This window comes from Engystomops pustulosus, chromosome 2 (genome assembly GCF_040894005.1).
Source record: "Engystomops pustulosus chromosome 2, aEngPut4.maternal, whole genome shotgun sequence".
NCBI classification, from domain to species: domain Eukaryota; kingdom Metazoa; phylum Chordata; class Amphibia; order Anura; family Leptodactylidae; genus Engystomops; species Engystomops pustulosus.
In genome coordinates, this window is record NC_092412.1 from 43,920,201 (window position 1) to 43,937,302 (window position 17,102).

Below are 17,102 nucleotides of genomic sequence, written 5' to 3' on the forward strand. Positions count from 1 at the left end.
TCATTCTGCTGCTATTCCTAACAATATCCCCCCATTGTGTCACTTGACTCCAGTGCGACTACAAGGGGTTAATTTATATCACTCACCTATCACTCTGTTTACAAATTGACCATAAACCACACCTCAGACTGTCCTCAAACTCCAAATATAGGTGACACCACCTATTGCATTCTGGGCCAATAAGTGCCTCCTGCAGGCTGCTCAGATGTCTCACTGAGTCGGGGACATCTGTTTCCCGAGCGAAATTATCTAGGGCCTGAGCCCTGAATATTTTTATCTAGCAATGCCGCTGGTTGCTATAGAAGAAAAAATTTCCTTCCTGCAATTTCGGAGGTAGTATGGTGAAGGAAAGGAAATGGTTCTAATCAGGGCCGATCCGGGATGAAAATCTCGCCTCAGGCGGTGGATGCCCGAGCCCTAAGTGAGGCGGCGATATTTGGAGGCTGTATATAATAGAAAACCGGAGCTGTTTAAACTAGAAAACGGCCCTGGAACTAATATAATAAAGGTTCTTCTGTCTCTACTTACCTGGCTTCTATAATGCCCCTTCCTAACCTTCCTTAAAATAAGAGGGTGAGCAGAGTGGGGGCACAATAAAATGGGGAGCAGAAGGGGGCACAATAAGAAGGGGAGCAGAGAAATGGGGACCAATAAAAGAGGAGGGGAATCAGAGATTGGTTCATAATAAGAGAGGGAGCAGATATAGGGGCCACAATAGGGGGTATGGGAGGGGGAATGGGGCATTGTACAGGGTGAGAATATACTATGTAAGGCTACATTCATTCGGTGGGAAAAAAAAAACATGAACTCAAGCGGCCATCGTCATATTCTGTGCGACGCCGGCGCTTACGGAGCTGTCCCTGCCGGCTGGACTGGATCAAGTAGCGGAGCAGCGGGGGAGCGTTGGAAGCTGAGTTCATGTTTTTTTATTTGTATGTACTGGAGTGGGGGCTGTCAATATACTGGGGGGACTGGCTGGCTGTATACTGGGGGTCTTACTATATACTGGGGGGTTTGGTTGGCTATATACTGCTGGGTTGGCTGACTATATACTACAGGCTGGCTATATACTACAATGGGCTGGCTGTATACTGGGGTGGCTGGCTGTATACTGGGGGGGCAGGATGGCTATATACTGTGGGGAGGGCTAGCTGGCTATATACTGTGGGGCCGTCTGGCTATATACTGGGGGGGGGGGGGCTGGCTATATACTGGGGGGGGGGGTGATGGGGGTGGTTTACGAAAGGGGAGGGACCTTGTCCCTCAATCTCTCGGCCCAAAGTTGGGAGGTGTGTATCAGTATTTCAGTGTGTCAGATGTAGACTGTGAGAAAAGGGTACTTGGGAAAGGACCCAAACCAAAACCAACCAAAAGTTGATAAGTGAACTTACAAATGGATAAAACTGTAAAAAATGTAATGTTGTTTCGCATAGCAACCATAATTTAAATGACATATTTTTCATGCCAGGTTATAAAAAAATAAAACGTGATTTCATTTATTGAGTTATATTTGAGCTTTTATGGATAAAGTCACTTTTCTATTTGCTATTTCAAACTATAAAAACTGCACGTCTTCATGCGCCCTACATATATACTGTATTACAGTACAGTATTTGTGTCACGATGTACGAATCCATTGTATGGGCTAGTAGTACTGACACATAGCTGTACTTGAGCTATATCATTTTCAAAAATAAGGATTCAGCACTATGTACTAGTTTAGAGCCATGTTCTAGAAGTTCAAAAGACTATGAAACGCTATGTAAATGTCTCTTCCAAAATGTCTCCTTACATGAGGACCATACCGAACATTCGCAGTCACATGACCTTTCAAGCAATCCACTGTTGTATAGTGTGCGGGCGCATGCGCAGTGAAGATCCATTTTTCGCGCGCTGTCTATTGCTGATTTGAGCCGCGCTGTGAGCCCCTCTATCTCCTCTGTGTAGTGATGAGTCTATGGGTGGATAAGTACCGACCTACCTCCCTGTCCAAACTGGACTATCATAAGCAGCAGGCGGCTCAGCTGAAGAATCTGGTAAGATTGTGGTTTGTTTTGGACTTTATCGGCTTCTGTAGTACGGGCTCCCGCTCAGCACAAGGTGTATTGACATGAAGTCCAGTAACTGGACCTGGTCGTACATCACACCCTGCCCGGTCCACATGCGCATAGATCCCTGTTCTTGTAAATAAAGTTCATTGAATGAACTGTCATCCACCATCAGGTGTGTACACAGATCAATGTATATTTGTGACCTCAGCTAGGTTTTGGTAACAAATCAGACCCCAAAAAAATTGCTTTTGGGACTGTAGAACTGCAGGACCTCTGTATAGGTCTCAGGGATGTGTTCACACTTGTATTCTTCATCTGATCTTTTTACGGTAATTTCTTCAGAAAATTTTCACCTAAAACCTAAGCAAGTTTCTGCACCTGTATAAGTCTGATAGCAGTAGTGGGGAACCCATGGTACGGGTGCCTGAGCTGGCACTCAGAGCCCTCTGTATGGGCACCCAAGGCTGTCACCCTAATGTTCAACAGACAAGACTCAAGATCTCATTATGTAGTCCCAGGCCATCCAGGATGTGCCATGATCAGGGCTATTTTAAAGTGACACATGGTTGGCTGCCTGGGACTACAGAAGGGGTGGACAGACTTGGACTATCATTGGAGCTCCTGCTCTGTGCCCCACACTTCTTCCTGTTCAGGGGACTAGCAAAGATACAATAACAATTTAAATTTCTCCTCCTTTCTACTGTATTGGTGTCCTCGGGATGCCAATACAATTGAAAGTTGTAAAATAGCAGGGAGCAGTGGGTTACAGTTTAAATTGCCATGTTGGCACATTGCGGTAATTAAGTAGATTTTTGTTGTAGTTTGGGCATCCAGTTTGTAAAGATTCGCCAACACTGCTCTACAGTATAAAGCAAAACAATAATTGCTGAAAATTCTGCAAAGTTTGACTTCCAAAGCTTGTAGTGGAAAGTGAATGTTATGGTCTTCATTATCCACCATACATCCATTGTATCACAGTCATGACCAAGCTGTGTTTAGATTTATTGGCCTTGGGTGTAAAATGCATATGCCAAAGCAAAAATACAGTGTGTCCCCAGCCTTAGGCTCCCTGCTAACAAATGAGTGTATTCTTGGTCACAATAGATCTGAGGTCTGTCGTTTTGTGTCCCACGTATGATTGACAGGTGATGTCCACTCACATGACATTGACAGCAAAAAATACAGCCTAAGGCTACATTCACACACATGTATGGGGGACGTATATACGGCCGATTTACATACACTTCTATGGGCTCACGGCCCTGTACGGGAGCGGTACGGTGCGGCACCGTACTGCTCCGTAGCCCGGGAAAAGATAGCACATGTCCTATCTTTTCCCGTATTACGGCGCCGTGCGCCATAACTTGCTATGGAGGGGGGCGGGGGTGAGCGGCGCTCACCTCCTCCTCCTCCTCTCCCCGCGCTGCCGTGTGCCCGCCGTGCTACGTGTCTACGTGCCCATAGACTTCTAGGGCATACAGAACTGAAATATGGGAGAAAATAGGACATGCTCTGTATTTTTATACGGTTAGTATACGGTACGCTACAGTGTCAAAAACGGCAATATAAATGGTTGAATGTATTGTCCATTGAAATGAATGTGGCCGTATGTAACCTGTAAAAAAAAAAAAAACACGGTACGGATACGGCCGTTTTCATACGTCCGTGTGAATGTAGCCTAAGCCGCATGCTCAGGCAGGAATGGGGCCTACTCCAAAATTTGCAGTGCAGGCAGTCAAGTTGCACATATGGCTGTGGAAACAACTGCTGTATTGATGAGGCCATAGAAATCAATGTGTCTGCGTGCAATTAATTGAATGTATAGATAGACTTGTTTTTGTATGTGTGCGCTAACAGAAAACAGACAAAGTTTGTCAATGGGTAACCATGACACAAAAAACAAGCTCCAGCTGTGTCTCCGGTGTTTCTGCTTTTGATGGATTAGAAAAGCGGAAATAACTTTTAAAGGCAACCTGTTACCAGGGACTAAAGACAGGTTGCAGAAGTCCCTGGTTACAGGATCCCTTTAATTCTGTGTATAAATGCTGAGGCCAAATATTGTTTCTATGGTTACATGCTAGATCTAAATTTGTTTTACTGTACTTTAGTACATAATTTGGATTGTTTAATGGTGCCGCCAGAAATTACATCAAACGGCAAAAAAACAAGCCCTATTATGGCTATTTGACTGTATTTGACTATTTCATAGTGTTGATGGGTAATAACTATTAAATTCTTGTACAGGATCAAGTGTGGAACCTGAAAAGTAGAATGACAGGACTATTTTTGTTACAACTCGTGCTGATAATGATGTCTGTCTGCAGGTGCAATGTGGAGATTTTCCTCATCTTCTGGTGTTTGGACCATCTGGAGCAGGGAAGAAGACCAGGATAATGTGCTTGCTGAGAGAGCTGTATGGCGCCGGAGTAGAAAAACTGCGGATTGAACATCAGACAATAACAGTACGGACTCGTCCCATAATTCATGTTACATTTTTTGTTTGTGCTCCTTCCTCCGCATCATGCCCTAGCTGCCTCCATCATATGTCAGGTGATGTCGTCCGATATGGTCTAGATGGTCTTGTGATTAAAGGGGCTGCCCGACTGTTTTTAAAAAGTCTGGAGGTGGGCTGGTGAGAGATTTAAAAAAAAAAAAAAAAAAAAGCTGTACTCGCCTCTTCCATTGCTCCCACGCTACTGTCTCGCCATGCCCTTGTTGGTTAACAATGACATGGAAGGTGCGCTAAGTTCAGCTTCCAGCTGTCCACGCCCACCCATACTCACATCTCAGCGCCTGATACAAAGCTGGGAACAGTGTCGGGTGGCCGGCCAGAAGCTGAACTCCAGAACAGAATGAGGTGGTGAGTACAGCTTTGTTTAAAAAAAAAAAAAAAAAAAACCTCCCCAGCCGGCCTCCAGTATTTTAAAAACAGCCTGACAACCCATTTAATCACTTAAAGGGAACCTACCACCACAAATCTACCTATAAAGGTAGATTGGGTGGTAGGTGGATCAATGGGACGTGAGGATATCCCTTTTAAGGGCTAATCCTCACGTCCCCACAGTTTTTTGTTAACTTTTATTAGACATATATTCAAATTTACTTATGCGGCTCCTGGGGCGTGAGATGGGTGAGTAGGAGGGGAAAAGAGGCTACCGGGGCGTGGAGTAGCCGCCTCGTGTAACCTCATATGCGGCTACTCCACGCCCCAGTAGCCGCATAAATAAATTTGCATAAAAGTCTAATAAAAGTTAACAAAAAAGTGTGGGGACGTGAGGATTAGCCCTTAAAAGTGCTATCCTCACGTCCCATTGATCCACCTACCACCCGATCTACCTTTATAGGTAGATTTGTGGTGGTAGGTTCCCTTTAAATACATGTTGGTGCCTGAATGCTTCAGCTTGGGTCTTAGTGGGTCTTTTTACTGATGACATATTTCAATGAATTTCTGCACATGAATGCGTTTATCATCATCTGAATGGCGGGTGTTAAAAAAAAAAAAAAAAAAAAAAAAGGAGCAGGTCCCATTCCTGCCTCTGTTTACAGCCCACTCCTTCCTATAAAGGTCACTCTGGTCTCATCTGTCTGCCGTCCGTATTTGTGTAAGAAGCGCAGTTGTGTGACCCTTCAAGGGAATGAGACAAGCTAATGACCTCATTTACCATCTGTTTTCTTTGTGGATCCTCAAAAGCAGATGACGATTGGACCATTTTTTTGCAGACTTGTGCACGGTTTATGCATCGATTACCAAAAAAACTGACCATGGATCCGTTGTTTGTTGCCCAAGAATATGTGTAGTTACATTTTAAATAAAAAAAAAAAAAAAATAGTTTACTAAATGTTACTGACATTTGAGACAATAAAAGATTAAAAAACAAAAACTAAACATTTGACTTTACAGTAAGGCCCCATTCACACGACTAATTGTGGCCTTGTTCTGGCTGCACAAATTGCAGATATGGGGCACCCGATCACTGTGCGGTGAGCACACTGTATCTCGCTGAGCCGGGACTGTTGTGCAACATAATATACGACTTGTCCTCTATTCGGCTGAAATTGCAGTGCGGGCACTCAAACTTCTACGGGGAGAGGAGAGGTGAGGAGCGTTCACTCTCCATCCCTGCTCTGCCTGTGATACAATCTTGTGGAGCATACAGCAATGTGAGTGTAGCCTCCGGCCTCATTGACACGGCCGTGTGCTTGTCCGGAACAGATCTGGGGGTAGCATACGGCCGGGTGGAAAAGGGAGGGGCAGTCGGCCTCCTTTTCCCTCCTCTCTCCGCTGAAAGCTAAGGGAAATATGGCAAAATATAGATCCTTATGGTGCACAGCAGCTGCCTGGCTCGGACGCTGTGTGCTCACCGAACCAAGACCGGGTGCCATAGTCTTCGATTGTGGCCGCAATTTGTGCAGCCAGATCGCAGCCATAATTCCAGTCATATGATAAAGTGGCTAAAGTGTTATAATGGGGCAATTTTTACAATATTTTTAACTGTAAGCTAAACAAAAATGAATACATTTTCTGTTACTAATTTCCACTGACCTGATATATTACGGCATAAACCTGGTGGCAGAGTCCCAGTACGGTCAGTCCGGTCCTGCAGGAGTGTAGTAAATGATGCTGGAAAATGAATAGATTGCATCTACTACACTTGTACTCTACTTCTACATTTTATTATATTTTCAGACTCCATCAAAGAAGAAAATTGAGATTAGCACAATAGCAAGCAACTATCATCTGGAGGTCAATCCAAGGTAGGATTTGCTGACAGCATCACATTACTTTTACCTTTCTTTTTTTACTTGCTTATCCGCTCATCTAGCTGTACGGGGGCTTGTTTCTGGGGGGCACCATTTAATTTTTCTGCGATTGTACTGGGAGGCGAGGGAGGAGAAAGGCAAATGTAGTTGCACCCATTTCTTTTGTGTGTTTTTTTTTTTTTTTGTTGATCCTCTAGCATCATTATTATGCTGCAGAATCTGAATAACATGTAGCACAAGTCGTTTTTTTTTTTTTTTTAACTTATTTTTTTAAAACCAGTGGCCTCACACAGAGATCTTGGTGTTTTAGGTAGATTTTTTAACTTTTACATTAAAGAACGATTTTCAGAAGATCTGACAACCCCCTTTAATGTGTCTCCCAGCCGGAGATCTCCTTTAATCTTGCTTCAGATGATAGTGTCTTACTGTGAAGTTTGTTTTTGACGTTGCTGTTTATTTTCCAGCGATGCCGGCAATAGTGATCGTGTTGTGATCCAAGAGTTATTGAAAACCGTCGCCCAGTCCCAGCAGCTTGAGACAAGCACTCAGAGGGATTTCAAAGGTACGTTTTGTTATCCGATTCCAAAATTTATGTCTGTGTCATTTATATCTGAGTCTATGAGCAATTCCCTTCGAAACTGTGTGGGTTGGGATATATTTCATTGTCGTGCAATAGGCACTAAACAAACCTGAAAACCCTTTCACTGCCAGCTCTTGGATTAAATTTTACTGGTATTGGATAGATGGCTGTGCACTTTCTGCACATTAATCTTATATTTGACATGCTTAACAAAGCGTAACTAAACTTTTTGAAGCAAAGCAAAGCTTCCCACTTTCAATGGCCAGCAATCATAAGTATGCCCTGTTATAATACACCTTCCCATGCTTTACGCCCTCCTTTCTTCTTTTTTTTTTTTTTAAACACATTTTATTTGGTTTTTATTACACAACTGTAATACATTGTAACATGAATAAGATGAAGAAGAAACATTTTTATCACTCCAGTTGCTACAAGACACATTGTTTTTCAGTTATATGAACAAATATTTTGCGCCCTCCTTTCAATGCACTTCTTTCCTTTAGCTCCCAGAGCCCCTTTTATTTTTATCTTACCCAATAATGCCTCTCATAATGTGGCCGACTGTTTTGATGGTGCCCTCCAATTGCGTCCCCTCAACCCTTGTTTGTTGTAAAATGATACATTTAAAAAAAAAGCATTATTCGTTCCCCTAGAGCACTTCTGCTTTCTCCTCGGCAGAAGCTAATCTCCAGACACAGATGGGATTGAGTGTAATGTCGAAGCAGGTTAATACCTCTTCCACTGCTGTATGAGGCTGGCAGGGTGATGGAGGTACAATGGTGGAGCAGGGAGCTGATGGCATGCTTTGACGTTACACTCAACTCTTATCTTCATCCACTTTCAGCATTTGATTCACGAGTGGCAACACTTACATCTATTTCTTTTTTCGTCTTTTTATTTTGCAGTTGTTTTACTAACAGAAGTGGATAAACTGACTAAAGATGCTCAGCACGCCCTGAGGAGGACCATGGAGAAGTATATGTCTACCTGTAGGCTTATCTTGTGTTGTAATTCTACATCCAAGGTCATTTCTCCAATAAGAAGCAGATGTTTGGCAGTGCGGGTGCCAGCTCCAAGCACCGATGAGGTACCATCCATCCTGTGTTTGTTGTTTAATTCTTTCCCTATTTTTATATAGTGTGTTGTTTTAATGATGTATTAAACAATATACATTACAACCAGTCAGAAACCTAGTGTGTGGTTTTATAACATGAGGGTGATCCACAACATCATCAGCCAAAACTAGAAAGTGTGTGTGTGTGTATATATACACTCATCGGCCACTTTATTAGGTACACCATGCTAGTAATGGGTTGGACCCCCTTTTGCCTTCAGAACTGCCTCAATTCTTCGTGGCATAGATTCAACAAGGTGCTGGAAGCATTCCTCAGAGATTTTGGTCCATATTGACATGATGGCATCACACAGTTGCCGCAGATTTGTCGGCTGCACATCCATGATGCGAATCTCCCGTTCCACCACATCCCAAAGATACTCTATTGGATTGAGATCTGGTGACTGTGGAGGCCATTTGAGTCCAGTGACCTCATTGTCATGTTCAAGAAACCAGTCTGAGATGATTCCAGCTTTATGACATGGTGCATTATCCTGCTGAAAGTAGCCATCAGATGTTGGGTACATTGTGGTCATAAAGGGATGGACATGGTCAGCAACAATACTCAGGTAGGCTGTGGCGTTGCAACGATGCTCAATTGGTACCAAGGGGCCCAAAGAGTGCCAAGAAAATATTCCCCACACCATGACACCACCACCACCAGCCTGAACCGTTGATACAAGGCAGGATGGATCCATGCTTTCATGTTGTTGACGCCAAATTCTGACCCTACCATCCAAATGTCGCAGCAGAAATCGAGACTCATCAGACCAGGCAACGTTTTTCCAATCTTCTACTGTCCAATTTCGATGAGCTTGTGTAAATTGTAGCCTCCGTTTCCTGTTCTTAGCTGAAAGGAGTGGCACCCGGTGTGGTCTTCTGCTGCTGTAGCCCATCTGCCTCAAAGTTCGACGTACTGTGCATTCAGAGATGCTCTTCTGCCTACCTTGGTTGTAACGGGTGGCGATTTGAGTCACTGTTGCCTTTCTATCAGCTCGAACCAGTCTGCCCATTCTCCTCTGACCTCTGGCATCAACAAGGCATTTCTGCCCACAGAACTGCCGCTCACTGGATGTTTTTTCTTTTTCGGACCATTCTCTGTAAACCCTAGAGATGCTTGTGCGTGAAAATCCCAGTAGATCAGCAGTTTCTGAAATACTCAGACCAGCCCTTCTGGCACCAACAACCATGCCACGTTCAAAGGCCTCAAATCACCTTTCTTCCCCATACTGATGCTCGGTTTGAACTGCAGGAGATTGTCTTGACCATGTCTACATGCCTAAATGCACTGAGTTGCCGCCATGTGATTGGCTGATTAGAAATTAAGTGTTAACGAGCAGTTGCACAGGTGTACCTAATAAAGTGGCCGGTGAGTGTATATGTATGTGGGAATTCATTGCACATGGATAAGCTGCCTGCAACTTTTGCTGAATCCCAACGGTGCATATAATTGGAGCTATTCCATCAGTAAGGTTATTTGTTATTATTCCTTTTTTTAACTGTTTGTATGTACTTTATATGTATTGTTTGTAACCTCTTTCTGACAAGTTTATATTTTTGACTATTGTACCTCCGAGTATATTAACATTCAACCTCAATAAGTCCATGATTGTAGCTGATTTCAAGTCATGTGTTCTATAATCTGACCTCTTGTCACATATATAACGGATGTATTTTGAACATCTGTAATATAACAAAGCTGTTCTTTTGCAGATCTGCACAGTTCTATTTAATGTGTGCAAGAAAGAAGGACTCTCTCTACCACAAGAACTTGCACGCAAGATCGCAGAGAAATCTGGCCGCAACCTCCGCAAAGCGCTTCTTATTTGTGAGGCCTGTCGTGTTCAACAGTATGTACAAAAGTGGATAAATCCTCATCAGATCCTGACACTGTGTACATAGCCTTAGGGTGTACTAGTGCTCGGCCCTAATGAGCGCCTACGTGCTATTCTAATAACCGGCTCAATATCCTGGCAAACATAACTATTCTTGTGTATATAATATATATTTTGTGTTAAAGGGACTTGCATATTTCATCTTTACATTTTTTTTACACAATTATAGAAAAACAAATAGTCGAGTTAGGGTACATTCACACATTCAGTTTTTCAGATGCAAGTGAAATCTCACTAGTTTATCTATAAAATATATGGTTTTTTTTTTTCTCCAAATCTCCTCCATTCAGTCATTTGCAAATGAGCAAGGATGTTTAGAGGCTGTAGTGTCATTTTAGGCGCCTGTATCATTGGTTCTATGCACCTAGAAATCTACAATAGCCTTTTTTATTGAACACCAGACTCTCATCTCGGATCACATTGGGTTTGTAGTTCTGCGAGCTACAAAACTGGACCAAAATAAAGATGAGTTCAATTCTAGACCCCTTTTTTTTTATATCTGCAGTTCACTTTTCCAACAATGTCTTTAGATACCTGTATCTCCGGTTCTGTAGATCAAAGAAGCACAGGCCTGATATGATCTGAAAGATGAAATTCTTATCATTAATAGGAAAAGCACGTTTCTAAGTAATGCAGAACTCAATTTGTTTGAGGCGACAATCCTGTAGACTCTAAACTTGACTCCTCTGTGGCAAATATGACTCTTCTCTGCTCATCTTCACTTTATTTTGGAAGAAAATATTTCTAGGTAAACTGGTGAGATTATACATAAGAGGTAATTCTAGAAAGGACATATCATCCCCTACCTGAGGGGTGTAGTAGTTTAATTGGGTAAAATCTGATCCCCCTTAACACGTGTATTTGTATGCAGTATATTTATATGTTTGGGGAAATGCACAAAAAGTTATATAATTACATAAAATTAATGTGTTTTTTTTTTTTTTCTTCTTCATGTCAGATATCCCTTCAGCTCAGATCAAGACCTACCAGAGACAGACTGGGAGGTTTATGTGAAGGAGACGGCCAATGCCATAGTCAGTCAGCAAACTCCACAAAGGTGAGAAAAAGTTGGGGGGTTTTTTTTTTTACAAAGCTGTAGCCCCCAGGACACACAGAGCATGCGTGTTCAGTCAGGAAATACATTTTGGGGTTTTAATCCGTAATAAAGTTATTGCGCTTGATCTGATCTTCACTATAATGTGTTACCGTATATGACAGATCCGTACATCCATCAACTCTCTGGAAAATTCTGTTGAAGAACAAATAGTGAGTTTTCCATAACTATATGGAATGACAGCCCATCTGTCACTGAGCAAATGTTTCGGTAGATTTACTTTTTATGACTTGTTTGTTCTGTGTAGATTTTCAGTGATCCGTGAATTTCTGCCCATTTAAAACCTTGGTTTTACAACCTTTTCAGTGGACTGTAAGATACAACCAACACTTACTGGCGATGACTTTCAGGATAAAGTCCGGGTACTGTGCAATGTATGGTACCAGGAAACTGGCAAAATATAACCCAATCTAAATCGCCTGCCGTGCAAAAATAAAAAAACAACTTTAAAAATGTTTTTCTTAATAACCACAAGAATTTGTGTAGTATGGAGGGTGTTTTCTGCTTTGGTCACAGGCCCGCTTCACACTACAGTATTCTGGTCTGTGTTTAGCATCAGTATGCAGAGGGTAAAACCAGGAGTGATCCATTCCTACAGAGAGAAAGTAAAATGGAAAGATTTGTACAACTACTGTGTGAAAGCAAATCTTCCGACAAAATAAAGCATGATAAACCAGGGACACTTACTCATATATCCAGGCACCGTGACTGTGGTAATCTTCTTACATTTGTTTTCCATGGCCTCCTTCCTTCTAATATCAAGTTTTACAATTATGCTAATGAGCCAGAAGGGCTCTTAAGGGACATTACCAGACCCCCAACATTCTGAAATTTGACAATCTAATCTCACAGTGGGAATTGCTCCATACACCGTGTAATAGCCTGTGAAGCTTCAGCATAGAGGCTCTCTGGTAACACCCTTCTAGCTAATTAGCATGATTTTAGAGGGAAGGAGGCCATGGATAACAAACATAAGAAGATTATCACAGTCACAGTGCCTGGATCTATGAGTAAGTGTCCCTGGTTTATCACACTTGATTTTGATGATAGGTTTTACTTTAAGGATCAAGTTCTAAATTATGTATTCCAAATACTGAGAAAATAATGACTAGAATACTGCCCTGTAACTGGTCAGACTTTAAGCTTGGGACATACCGTATGTGGAAGTTTTTTAAAAAAATCCAATTAATCACTTTAGTGATATATGATCTCTGTATTATTATTATTTTTATTTTTTTTTGGCTAGCACTATCTAATATTAGCATATCAACAGGTTGCTGGAGGTCCGGGGACGACTTTACGAACTCTTAACTCACTGTATTCCACCTGAGATTATAATGAAGGTATGTAGGAGGTTACATATAAATATATAAAGATATTTTTCTGAATTAATGGAAGGAAACCTCTTAAAAGATCTATAATATATGCATTCCATTTATTGTAACATGGGGTTGGATCAGGTACATAATGGTCACCTCGCTTACCGTGAGGTGTTTGCCATTTTTAATGGCACAAAAGTACTTGATCCATGTACCCATGGACAGAGGTGGCATGATCGTACGGATGGGACTTCAAGCATCATAATTATAACAGACAATAAAGTGAATGGTTTTGAAGCATATAAATCGCTTATACTCCATATATAAAGGTTAATTTGTGAATCACTGCTTGTACACTAATCAGTAGCCATAATAGTAAACGTCAACAAAGATTAGGTAACCTATGGTCAGCTTGGGGGTTGGGCATCACACCCACTCCCTAAAGACTGACCATAGGCTACCTAATTTCTGGTATGGATCTAGCTTGCCTATTTAGTCATGCAAATATGACTCTTCTCACTTAATTTTCAGTTTAGTGGTTATAGGGATAGTGTCAGTATAGAAGTTTTTTGGGGGGTAAATGGGTGAACCTTTACCTAAAACAGAGGGTATGTAATGTCCTTTCTAGCACTAGTAGTTTAGTGGGGTAAAACCTGGTGACATGTCTGTTTAACCCCTTTCCGACGTCACTGTACGTCCCATGTCTGTTAAGGGTGTACGGAGCTGGTTTACAGGCTGAAGCCGCTTTGTACACAGTGGGTGTTGGCTGCATTATGCAGCTAACACCCACTGCTCACACCCGTGTTTGGTGCTGGTACTGATTGTAGGTGTTAACCGCTTAAGTGCCTCCATCAAACACAATGGGGACGCTTAAATGACGGCGCCGCTATCTTGGATTCGCCCACTGTAGAGTCAACGGTAGCCACAACCCTAGAATATGGAAAAATAAAGAAAATACACTTTGAACAAAAATTTTTAATTAAAACCAAATTGTATATAAATTTTGTATCCACGTTATTGCACTAACCGCAAGAATAAGGGGGAGATGTCCTTTTGAGTGAACAGTGAAAGACCTAAAAACAGCCCACAAGAAAATAGTGCATAGTCGATTTTTGTCAAGTTCACTGCGTTTGGAATTTTTACACCCACTTCCCAGTACATGGCATGGAAAATAAGATTGTGCCACTAGGGAGCCCTTATAAAGCTCCATACATGGAAAAATAAAAAATTATGGATTTTTAAAGAAGGGGGGGGCAAAAAGTGGAAACGTAAAATCAAAAAAGAGCATCAGCGTTAAGGGGTTAAAGCCAGGTCTCTGCATATTCTCTACATTTTGTGGCCTTTCGCCTTGCAGCTTTAGTCTTAAGATCTGTCGGAAACCTTGGTTATGATAAGGAAACCATCACCTTGTATCAAAATTAGACATTTTGTAGGGCTCTTGAGATCCTAGCAGGTAGAAGCCGGTCTAATCCACTGCTAGTACTAAACTGTAGACTGCGTAGACTTAATATTCTGTAAGCATACTTCTATATCACAAGTGCAGGGAATGAAAAATGTCCGTCTGGTAATCCTGTAAATCTAGAGATTAACACATAGTTCTGTGCTCTTCTATTTCAGTCACTATTATCAGAGCTCCTGAATAACTGTGACGGGCAGCTGAAAGGTGAGGTAGCGCAGATGGCTGCGCACTACGAGCACCGCCTGCAGCTGGGAAGCAAAGCCATCTATCATCTGGAGGCGTTCGTAGCAAAATTTATGGCCATCTACAAGAGATTCATGGAGGATGGACTTGAAGCCATGATGTTCTAGGTTTATCGTCGCTCGTATCTGAAGCCGCCTTGTTCTTGGACTGTGTTAGCACTTCCTAATTTCTATTTCTTGCATATGTTTCTATAATCCAGAAGACATGAAGCAACGCCCAGGGGAAGAAGAGTTTCTCCTGACTCTGTGATGGGGGTTGGGCTCGTGTAATGCCTGTAGGGTCCCTTATATCTGATGACAGGTTGGCAGTCACTGTGTTTGTTCTGCCAGAATACTTGACCTCCTCTATAACAGGCTGTATGCTTGCCATGTGGGCCGTTGACAGCGATGGCCCGTCAGTGCTGTCCTGATAACAAATATTGGTTCAATGTGTACTTCTCATGCTGTGTCTTTTTCATTAAAAAAAAAAATCACATTTTGTCTTTCGAAAACTTACTTTGTTACTGAAAAAAGAATCTGAATTGTCTCCTGTATAGATTATGTTATATGACAATTTACATAAATCCAAAATATACTCCTGTGTGAACTGAGCCTTACATTCTGGATACACATATAAATGGTCTTCCATGTCACAGATCTACCAGATCCAGTGGTCTATATTCAGGTATTTGGTGGTAATATAAAGAACTGTAGATCTCTGGAGAAGACTAGCAAAAGCTACCCATGCACTCGACCATATCGGGGGGGGGGGGGGGTGTTGCTGTGATTTGGGTGCACAAATTGTGGTCTCAGGGGCAGGCGTATAGTCCCCAAAATAACAGATTGTTGGGGGGGGGGGGCACGGGGAGATAAACTGGTATGTACACCAAAGTGTGAAAAGTTATATAGCTGGGAGTTTAATGAGACAACTCTAAAAAAAATTTGTGCAAAAGACCTTATTTTAAAATCCGTTAAAACAATATAGATGTTGCTTCTCTGATCGTCTAGGCAGATTGTAGCCTGAGGTAAAAACTTAAATGCTGCTCCCAGGATCTTCCAGGTGCCAATATCTCTATGACCCAGGCACTGTCATCTAAGCAAAGACATCAGCGCCTGGGGTCGGCCAATGGACACAGGCAGCGTCCATCCAGTGATCAGGCATGTGTGCGTCTTAAGACGTACATTGCTGATCAGTATGGGGGGCTGTGAAATCCTGACTGAACATTCCAGAATATTACTTCTGAGCAGTTTTCTGTGTTGCTCAAAATGCACCAGGAGAACATCACATGGGCAGCTAGAGACTGTTTCATCTCTGCCTACTGCGGTGCAGAGATTATCCTCATTGTACCCATCCCACAAAATATAAACTTTCATCATGTATAGCCAGGAGGCCACAAATGTACTAACTGTGAGTTAGTACATTAAGCCGGTGAGCAAAAGTAGTTTTGCGTTAAAAAAAAAAAACGGCAAATTAAATTCACTGCGCAAGAATTTTCTATTATTTTACTACTTCTACTCCAAAACTGGCGCAGAAGCAGTGAAATCTCCCCATTAAGTTCTACATTTATACACTATTATGCACTTGTATAAATTCATACAGTATATACACATCAAATATATAGTATATATACACGTCATATACTTAGACATACATTAAATGCACCATAAACACATACTGTATATACATACATATAGCATATGCACACATACATACAGAATATAGACATATATACACACAAACATACAGCGTATTTACATAGACAGTATATACACCCATAAACACATGTATGTACTCATTGCCAGACTCTAGTCTTATTGCAGGGCCTAGTAGCTGCTGACCACATGGGGACAGTAGACAGCAGGAAGTAGAGTTTAGAGCATCCACGTTCTGACATTTTGTTGTCTCCTCTCCTTATCTAAGCTTCCAGCGCAGCTGCTTACTGTAGAGGATCTGCACTGTATTATACGTAATATCCTGTACGAAGTGCAACATTCTATCCATACAGCAGTGCACCTCCTCCATTATTTAGTGTGGCATGTTAGGGGCCGCACTCATGACACTGCGGCCCCCGGAGTAGCTTCCTTTGGTGCTACCCTTGTTGGCAAGTGTGGTCTGAAAAACTCAGCGCCTTTACCAAGCCAAAGTTAGAATCGCTGAAAGGACATGCTGGTTTCGGGTCAGGTTCAGTCCAGTAAACCCCACAGTCAAATATAGACAGACCCAGCAGCCTCTAAGTACCAGTATCACGGCGATCACATGTTCAGTTACGTGATCGCTAGTAAGCACAGTGGCAGAAGCTGGTCTATCCGGCTCTGTATGAGAAACGGGCATATTTTCTCACCCGTCCGCTGGAGTTCACTGAAAGTGCATTGTCCGACAATAATGCACTGTGCCACCATTTACTAAGATGGTGCGCCTGATATCCTGCATGTGTCGCTTCCCCGCTCAGTTCCGACAGAGTTCACCTTCTTCTTCCTGGTGCATGTAACTGCTTAGGCTTGTGACTCAATTTGAAGTTAAAACTCGCGCTCAGTATGAATCTGTCAGTTCGTCCAATGGCCCACCCCCTAATTTGTCGGGAAGCCAG

At 42.3% G+C, this 17,102-nt stretch overlaps 1 protein-coding gene across 2 annotated transcripts; it reads left to right on the forward strand.

Annotated features, from left to right (window-relative positions):
* Nucleotides 1-1,860: 1,860 nt before the first annotated feature.
* Nucleotides 1,861-15,081, forward strand: RFC3 (replication factor C subunit 3). 2 transcript variants are annotated; one of them, XM_072134410.1, is made up of 9 exons: nucleotides 1,861-2,036; nucleotides 4,376-4,513; nucleotides 6,739-6,806; nucleotides 7,277-7,374; nucleotides 8,298-8,479; nucleotides 10,220-10,356; nucleotides 11,360-11,458; nucleotides 12,789-12,858; nucleotides 14,452-15,080. In XM_072134410.1, exons 1-9 carry the CDS (start codon nucleotides 1,950-1,952, stop codon nucleotides 14,641-14,643), a joined length of 1,071 nt encoding a protein of 356 aa, XP_071990511.1. In that variant the 5' UTR covers nucleotides 1,861-1,949; the 3' UTR covers nucleotides 14,644-15,080. The 2 variants fall into 2 exon arrangements, with proteins under 2 accessions (XP_071990511.1, XP_071990512.1); XM_072134411.1 differs by lacking the exon at nucleotides 1,861-2,036 and adding an exon at nucleotides 2,104-2,223 and having other exon boundaries at nucleotides 14,452-15,081.
* Nucleotides 15,082-17,102: the final 2,021 nt, after the last annotated feature.